The sequence below is a fragment of the Populus alba genome, chromosome 1, assembly GCF_005239225.2.
Source record: "Populus alba chromosome 1, ASM523922v2, whole genome shotgun sequence".
Lineage (NCBI taxonomy): Eukaryota > Viridiplantae > Streptophyta > Magnoliopsida > Malpighiales > Salicaceae > Populus > Populus alba.
In genome coordinates, this window is record NC_133284.1 from 3,152,382 (window position 1) to 3,161,883 (window position 9,502).

Below are 9,502 nucleotides of genomic sequence, written 5' to 3' on the forward strand. Positions count from 1 at the left end.
AATAGTTTCATGTTTGTCGACAGATCTTAAGATCTGAAGAATATGTTGTATAGTGGCATGCATGAATCTCAATGGTTAGTTTGTAGAACTTGACATGGTAATCATAGCATGTGAATAGTTATTGATGAGAAACCTAACAAGAAGAGATAGAGAAGTAGAGAAGAATACTTACAGTAAACTTGCAGGTAGGTTAAGATTGATGCAGGGAGCGAATGATATTACAAATGTTAAGCAGGCTCAAGAATATATAGCTTCTGTGCGAAGAAAACTCTGTTTCCGAATTCATAATGGATAGATTATGTTAGGGTTAGCGGGTTTGGGTGTCCTTCGTTTTTTTTTTTTTTTTATTACAGTGGTGGTCCCTTGTGAAAAACGATTTTTCATCAAATTCCTCTATTTTATAAGCATATTTTTTAGCATCTTTATCTCTATAACAGATTGATTCAACAGTTAAATAAATAAATCAAAAACTTTTAGATATCTATTTTGTTTTTTTGACATACATCAAAATATACCCCCATACTATTTGAATAGTGTTGATGTTGCACCCAAACTGTTTATCATGTCAATTTTATCTCCAGACTATATATTTTGATCTCTTAATTGCAACTTCTGCTATGATTATTTAATTAAAAAAGGTTAGGTTCTTGCAAATGATTTCATTTCTTACAAAGAAAAACGAGAAAAAGTACAATTTAGATGCGATAAGGATGCAACAATGGAAAGCCTTACAATAGATGGAAGCTCTTAATTCAATAAAGAATATGAGGATAAAATTGATATCTGATGATCTGCAAGGACCATGATTGAGAATTGTTTGATCGTCTTTCTTTGAAAAAGAAGCAAAATATAATCAACTTGAATTCAGGATAGTACTTACTCAAAATCTTAGTAAAAAACTGGATATTATCTCACGTTTGCTTTTCGTGAAAAAATACCAATTGAAGTTAAGGGTTTCTTTAAACAATAAAGAGCTGGGTCAACTATTCAATCAAATGATATTGAGCATGTTTTCCATCTCTTCTCAACAAAGAAGTGGGTATTTCTTTGCAAAATTATGCTCAATTTTATATAGAAAAGTTTTTGTTGGTAAAATTAAGGCTATGGTGGATTTTTTAAAATTATAAAACATTCATATGTCTTGTTATTGAATCATCATGGTTACAATTCAGAAAGGAGGGCATGTTCATGATGGAGGAGGATAGTTTATGGACAAGGAGGTTTTGCCTCGTAATTGTTAAGTTCAAAGACTCATGATTCAGGTGCAGTTGAAGCAATCTCGCAAGAGACATGGCAAGCCAAAGATTTATGAATGGGAGAAGATGTAGGGGAATATGAAAGACTACTCCATACGTTTCAAATTTACTCAAAACTCAGATTCTTCAAAGAAAAAATCTTTCAAAAAATCAACTACAAAATGCAATTGAAGATTTGTCAATTTTATTTTATTTTTCTTAGACAGTTCAGGCCTATGACTAACATAAAGATAAAAGCAATTGATGTGCTCTCATCATGATGCTTTGGATCTAATAGGCAATTTACATGTTTCAGCACATCCTATATACCCTTTCTCCATCAAACTCATACATGAAAATAATATGCAAGATTGAAAAGAGTGTGGCATTTTGTGATCTTGTTGAGGAGGTAGATATAGATTGATATTCTACAATAATTTATGATTTTTATTTTGATGATGATTATGGTGTTAATTATGATATAAATTATGACAATAATGGTGGAAGCAATGATATCATTGATGATTTTCTCATTAACAAATTATAGTTTATATGCAAAGAAATCATGGGAGGTGTTCAAGAAAAAAAAATATTTGATTTAGTAGATGTTGATTTGTTTTTTTAAATCATAAAATATTATACATTTGATGGTTCTTACTAAACAAAAAGATATTATTGTGTTTTAAAAAAGATTGAAATGATATTATTTTCTTGGGCTCTAAAGATGATGAGTTTGGCTATATGTTATGGGATCTAAAGAAAAAGAAAATTGTGAGAAACAGGGATGTTATCTTCTTTGAAGATCAAACCATTGAAAACTTTGAACAAAAGGAGAAAACAGAGTCTACTACTTTTATTCCATCTAATTCAAATCCAATACCTACTCCACGGTTACCTTTGATGCCTGCTAATCACGGGGGAGATTTGCAAAATGATGATAATGGTGGTTTTCTTAATGAACCATTAGTTGGTGATCCTGAATCAGCTAATGATGATATTGATGTTATTCCCGAACAGGTTATGCAGGAAGCTCCAGATGAGCCACAATTGAGGAGGTCAACTAGACCTCGCCAACCTTCCACTAAATACTCTCCTCATGAGTATGTGCTGGTTACTGATGGGGGAGAGTTAGAATGCTTTGATGAAGCTATGTCACATGAGAAGAAAAGTGAGTGGTTGAAAGCAATGTAAGAAGAGATGAAATCCTTGCATGGAAACCATACTTTTGAGTTAGTGAAGCTTCCTAAAGGTAAGAGAGCACTCAAGAACAAATTGGTGTTCAGGTTGAAAATTGATGAACATTGCTCACAGCCAAGGTACAAGGCAAGATTGGTTGTGAAAGGTTTCGGTCAGAAGAAGGGTATTGATTTTGAAGAAATCTTTTCACCAGTGGTCAAGATGTCTTCAATCCGAGTTGTGCTTGGTTTAGCTGCTAGTTTGAATCTTGAAGTTGAACAACTTGATGTGAAAACTATCTTTCTCCATGGTGATTTAGATGAGGAGACCTACATGGAACAACCTGAAGGGTTTGAAGCAAAAGGTAAAGAGCAGTTAGTTTACGAGTTGAAAAGGAGCCTATATGGTTTAAAGCAAGCTCCAAGACAATGGTACAAGAAGTTTGATTCTTTCATGGTGGATCATGGTTATGACAGGACCACTTATGATCACTGTGTATTTATGAAAAGGTTTCTAGATGGAAACTTTATTATTCTCCTGTTGTATGTGAATGATATGTTGATTGTTGGCCATGATGCTAAGAAGATTCAGATTTTGAAGGAAGAGTTAAGCAAGTCTTTTGCAATGAAAGACTTAGGACCGGTAAAACAGATTCTTGGCATGAATATCACACGTGACAGGAAGAAAGAGAAACTTTGGCTATCTAAAGAGAGATATGTTCAAAAGGTACTTGAGAGATTCAACATGAGCAACTCCAAACCTGTTTGTTCTCCACTTGTAAGCCACTTTAAACTAAGTTCTAAGCAGTGTCCTTCAAGTGATGAAGAAAGAGATGAGATGAAAAAGGTTCCTTATGCATCCGCAGTTGGTAGCTTGATGTATGCCATGGTTTGCACAAGGCCGGATATAGCTCATGCAGTTGGTGTGGTTAGTCAGTTCCTCTCCAATCCTGGTAAAGAACACTGGTCAGTAGTGAAATGGATACTCAGGTATCTTAAAGGTACTTCTAGTTTCAGCTTGTGTTTTGGTAATAATAAACCTGTGTTGGATGGATACACGGATGCAGACATGGCTGGTGATGTTGATTCTAGAAAATCCACATCAGGATACTTGATGAAGTTTGCGGGGGGAGCAGTCTCATTGCAATCAATGTTGAAAAAATGTGTTCCATTATCCACTACAAAAGCTGAATATATTACTCTTACTGAAGGGGGAAAAGAGTTGTTATGGATGAAGAAGTTCTTATATGAACTTGGCCTAGTTCAAGAGAACTTTGTGCTGCACTGTGATAGTCAAAGTGCAATCCATCTCAGTAAGCATCCTACTTTTCACTCTCGATCAAAGCACATTGAGGTTAGATACCAATGGATTCGAGATGCTATGGAGATGAAGTCATTTATTGTTGAGAAAATCCATATTGATGACAACATGTCAGACATGATGACCAAACTTCTACCGAGAGAGAAGTTTGAGTTTTGCAGAAGGGAAGCAGGCTTGTCAAACTCCTAAATTGAACCTTACATGTTGATTGCCAGTATGGCGAATTCCTCACATGGTGCAGAGGGGGAGATTTGTTGTGTGTGGTCCCACACCATGTGATGGGGGGACCACCACATTAATTAAAAGGAGAGGCAGTTGGCTGCCTCTCTTAATTAAAAAGATTGTTCGGCAGATGAGAGAAATAGAAGAGAGGAGAAGAGAAAAAGAGAGAAAGAAAGGAAAAAGAGGCAACATAGCAACCTGTGTTCTTCCTTCGATTCCTAGCTCGTTCACCATTGGATCGGGCTGAGATTTTGACAGAAGTTTCTTGACACGTTACTCTTCATTCTACACGGTTGGATCGAAGATTGGTTGTGTGGAAGCTGGCTGTTTTGACAGAAAACGGGGATGTCAGTATTGTGAGTTTTTCTCAAATAATTCTCCTTTAATCTTGTTGTAACCCGAGAATAAGTTATTCTTGACTACTGTCCCGTGGTTTTTCCCGCATCGGGTTTTCCACGTAAAAATCTTGGTGTTGATTTGTGTGATTATTTGCATTATATTTGGTCCTTGTTTGATTTTGTTTTTTACTGCACAAAGAGGGAAAAGAATTGGACCCGAGAATAAGTTATTCTTGATGATATATATGTTGTATCCCTTAGTTAAATCTAAGGAAGAACATTTGTGAACCTATTATTTGTTAATAGTGGAAGTTTTTAGGTGGACTATGGTCCCGTGGTTTTTCCCGCACCGGGTTTTCCACGTAAAAATCTTGGTGTTGATTTGTGTGATTATTTGCATTATATTTGGTCCTTGTTTGATTTTGTTTTTTACTGCACAAAGAGGGAAAAGAATTGGACCCGAGAATAAGTTATTCTTGATGATATATATGTTGTATCCCTTAGTTAAATCTAAGGAAGAACATTTGTGAACCCATTATTTGTTAATAGTGGAAGTTTTTAGGTGGATTGCGGTCCCGTGGTTTTTCCCGCATCGGGTTTTCCACATAAAAGTCTTGGTGTTGATTTGTGTGATTATTTGCATTATATTTGGTCCTTGTTTGATTTATTTTTTTACTGCACAAAAAGGGAAAAGAATTGGAACTTGTATTCCGATGTATTGATCCGGATAGATTGGTGTCCGGTTATTTGTTCCTAGTTTTCCCAACAATGACTAGTACTTGGTTGTTGGCTTTGTTAAATGAGTGTTGTCAGGAAAAAAAAAGAAAAAAAAAAGACAATTAAATTGACCGAGTTAAAGGCTCCTCGAATAATTCCAACTCTCCGAGATAAAAAAAAACAAATAAAATCAATGATTGTTGATGAAAGGCACATATCAAAGAGATACCACAACAAGAAGTGGGTGTTGATGTTGGTGGTGACTTCGGCTTTGGTTAATAGGTGGGTGCCATTGTCATGGTTGTTTGAAGGAAGAGATGATTGGTCTTTTAGAGATCAGCTTGGATCAATTAACCATGGCTAGAAAAAATCCCTTTCCCTTTGCTCATATCTATATCAATTGATATCAAAGCATAATAATCCTTGATGGTTATTTGCTCTGCTATGTTTTATATAGCAATCATGGCTAGAAGAAGTTACAAAACCTGACAAGATTGTATAAAAGAGAATGAGGAGGTTTCCCTCGAGAAAAAAACATTCAGAAACCAATGTGTTATTTCCATCCGCATCATCATTTGAAATCCTAAAGGTAAGGTCCATGATTAAATGACCTCTACAAAGGTATTGTGTTATGATTCTACAATAGAACAGCCTACAGAAAGGCATTGCGTTAAAAACTCATAATGAGATGGTTCATATAAAGGTGTTAAAGATCTACGATAAGGTGACTCGCATACAAAAAGATATTCTCGATGGAGAACAATAACTAACGGAAGACTAAACTCGAGAGCAAGTTTCTTCTAGCTAGAGAGATTGATGCAAGAGTTTTTTTAAAAAAAAACAAATATTTTCCTTAGTTAATTTTATTTCTTTCTATTTTTATTCTCTTATTCTTTATTATAATGCTTTTCTAGTTTTATATATATATATATATATATATATATATATATATATATATATATATATAAAAGGTTGTGTTTTGGGTAAATAAAGATATAAAGAATAAAATTAAGTATTTTGAGAGTCCTTTCATATTTATAATGTTTATTAGTTTTTTACGGTTTTAACTTGTAATAAATTCCTTATCTTTCACTCTCGTCCGCGTCAAATTTGCAAAGGATTTGACATTAGGGGATTTGTATCTCAATGCATCCTTGTTTCTGCCTTTCAAAGAATGGAAGAGTGTCGACTTATTTTTTAGAATAGTTTAGTTGGTTGCTCTGAGAATCAAGGTTTCGTGTATCTTCTATTCTCATATTTCAAAATGTCCGATGTACGTGTTGTAGACTTTGTACCGATAAATGGATGGTGTATGTTGTTGTAAGTTGGGAAGTCTCATCGTCAAAGTTGAGAGAACCGGATCGAGGTCCTTGCTATAAACTTAAATGACAACAATTTTTCATGTCTGGGGAGGCTTTCATCTGTCAGAACCTTGGGTCTGTCTGGAAATATTCTGACAGGACCAGCTGCTTAAGGGGAAGGCATTGCTCATCAGACGCCTTCCCTTATTTGATTCTTGCCTAAAACATGCCTCTTCTGTTTCTCACAGGGCTCCGTAAAATTACCAGCTTAGATGACAAGATTCACCATGATTCCTTCCGAGAATCAACCACCTTGTTTTTTTTAAAAAAAAAAAAACAGAAGAATAATGCCTAAGAAGGCACAGAGCAACCCAGACGGGACAAGATTTGGCAGTCAAAATAAAACAAAACCAGAGATTGAAGTCATTGAGTACAGATAGAGGTTTCTCTTATCCCCAAGTTCATGACTTCGTTAAGCCATGAACTTTGTATCCCATAGACTTTTAATGGTTTTAAAACTCCAGCCCCTGCATAAAAGAAGCCAGAGCCACAAAGTTCCCATGATGATCATAACAGCATTCAATCAACCTGGAAATTATGAGATGTCAGAACCAAGCCACAAACTCGCAGAATTTTAATGGTATCAAAATCCAGCCCCTGCATAAAAGAAGTCGGAGCCACAAAGTTCCCATGATGATCATAACAACATTCAATCAACCTGGAAAATATGAGACGTCAGAACGAAGCCACCAATTCTGTTAAGACCTTCTTTTGCAAGAGCATCTGCCATACAATTACCCTCCGTCAAGACATGAGAGCACTTTACCGATCCCACAGCATAAGAAAATCTGGAGGCAGTGATGAAGAACTTGTGGAATTCCCATGGTCTATTCAACACAGTCCACGAAAATAAAGATGTGAGAAATTTAAAAGTCACCAACCCTTCGCAATTTGCTCGTATCTTTCGTGAAATTTCCTTTTGGCCAAATTAATCTTCTCATCTTGGGAGACTCCATCACCGATTGCAGCTTTTGTTGATGTCTTCTCAGACTCGATGATTTTAGCTTTTGTTTCTATCTTTGTATCTTTACAAGCATTAATGTCCTTGTACCTGCAGACCTCCTCTAAAACCTTCATGTCCTTGCCGTTACCATGCCTTTTCTGCTTGATCTGTACTGCATTGAGGTTTCCCGAAGATCCTTCAACTGGTATTTCTGAACCTGATTAAAACGAATCAAATCAAATTATTTGAAACAAAAACCATCATCAAATATGATCAGATCAAGCACACCAGGTAGGTAGCTAGACAGGTATGACTTACTTTTCTGATCATTGCTGATTCTACTGAAAAACACTTCTTCAGACAAGTCGGAATAGGAAGCTTTAGCAGCCATGAAATCTTCTTCATCGAAAGGTGGGCAAGCAAGCCACACATCTTCTTCTTCTTCCTCCTCCTCTTCTATAAAGTCTTGACAATATTCTCTTTTCTCAGCCCCTATTAATGGAGACACAGTCTGTGAATTCTTCATGTTTATATATTATCCCAACAATTGCTGCACAGAGAAAAGTAATCATGTCAGATCATACATAAGATCTCTTTTCAAATACTCTTGTAAGTTCTGTTTTGGAAATAAATCAAAGCTTCCAATATGAACAACATATCCACTAATCCAAAAATTGGGATTGGTGGATAGAGAAGAATACTTGCAATAAATCTGGAGGTGGATAAAAATTAATCTAGGAAGCAGCGAATGATAATAAAAGGCAAAGTAAGTATACTAAGTAGTAATTAAGTAGGGTATAAGGATAGCTTTTGCAGAAAGAACTTGAATATTTAGAAAACACTTCTTAGAGCTTATGCCTATGCGTTTTAAAAGTATCTATTAAAAAAATATTTTTTTTATTTGTTTCAAAATAATTTTTTTATATTTTTCAAATCATTTTGATATACTCATATAAAAAAAATTATTTTAATACATCTACAAATAAAAAAAAATACTTTAAAAAACAATCATTATTATAATACCAAATAAGCTATAATCAAATACCCATAGCTTGATTTTGAGTTTTGTCTATATTATTATTGTCTTTATCTCTATATCTCTATTTTCTTATTGTTTTTATGCCTATAATAGATTAATTTAATAAATAAAGAAATTCCAAAAATATTTAGATAGCTAGGTTTTTTTATTATTATTATTTTCTTTTTTGGAAACATCAAAATATACCCCCATACTATTTGAATGGCATTAACTTTGCACCCAAATTGATTATCATGTCAATTTTATACCCATACTATTTTGATGTCTTAATGAACCGTACGTTTTCTTAAAACTATCACTGAAGTGCCTCTAATAATCAATAATTTGGGTTTTGGGGACATTTATGCTTCTTAATAAGTAAAAAAAAATAGCAAATTGATGCAAGAGCGTTTCTTTATTTTATTTTCTTTTCTTGTTTAGTTTAAAATTTTTTATTTTTTCTTCAATCTAGAACTTTATTTTCGTTGCATTATTTTTTTAATAGGAAGAAAACCTACCTCTAATACCATGCGAAGAAAATACTGCTGATTTTTTATTGATAAAATGAGAAAGGTACAATATCGTGCAATATTAAACAAACGAACATAAAAAATTAATCGTATGGGAAAATCGAAATCCTAATAATGAAGAAATAACTCTGAATCCCCTTACAAGAAATCAAGAAATCTAGGTTAGGTTCTTGCAAATGATTTCATTTCTTACAAAGAAAAACGAGAAAAAGTACAATTTAGATGCGATAAGGATGCAACAATGGAAAGCCTTACAATAGATGGAAGCTCTTAATTAAATAAAGAATATGATATCTGATGATCTGCAAGGACCATGATTGAGAATTGTTTGATCGTCTTTTCTTTGAAAAAGAAGCAAAATACAATCAACTTGAATTCAGGATAGTACTTACTCAAAATCTTAGTAAAAAACTGGATATTATCTCACGTTTGCTTTTCGTGAAAAAATACCAATTGAAGTTAAGGGTTTCTTTAAACAATAAAGAGCTGGGTCAACTATTCAATCAAATGATATTGAGCATGTTTTCCATCTCTTCTCAACAAAGAAGTGGGTATTTCTTTGCAAAATTATGCTCAATTTTATATAGAAAAGTTTTTGTTGGTAAAATTAAGGCTATGGTGGATTTTTTAAAATTATAAAAC

The 9,502-nt window shown here is 34.1% G+C and overlaps 1 protein-coding gene across 1 annotated transcript; it reads right to left on the reverse strand.

Annotated features, from left to right (window-relative positions):
- Nucleotides 1-6,433: 6,433 nt before the first annotated feature.
- Nucleotides 6,434-8,006, reverse strand: LOC118053912 (uncharacterized). Its single transcript, XM_035065310.2, has 2 exons — nucleotides 7,631-8,006; nucleotides 6,434-7,529 (listed from the first exon to the last, which is right to left on the reverse strand). Exons 1-2 carry the CDS (start codon nucleotides 7,836-7,838, stop codon nucleotides 7,243-7,245), a joined length of 495 nt encoding a protein of 164 aa, XP_034921201.1. The 5' UTR covers nucleotides 7,839-8,006; the 3' UTR covers nucleotides 6,434-7,242.
- Nucleotides 8,007-9,502: the final 1,496 nt, after the last annotated feature.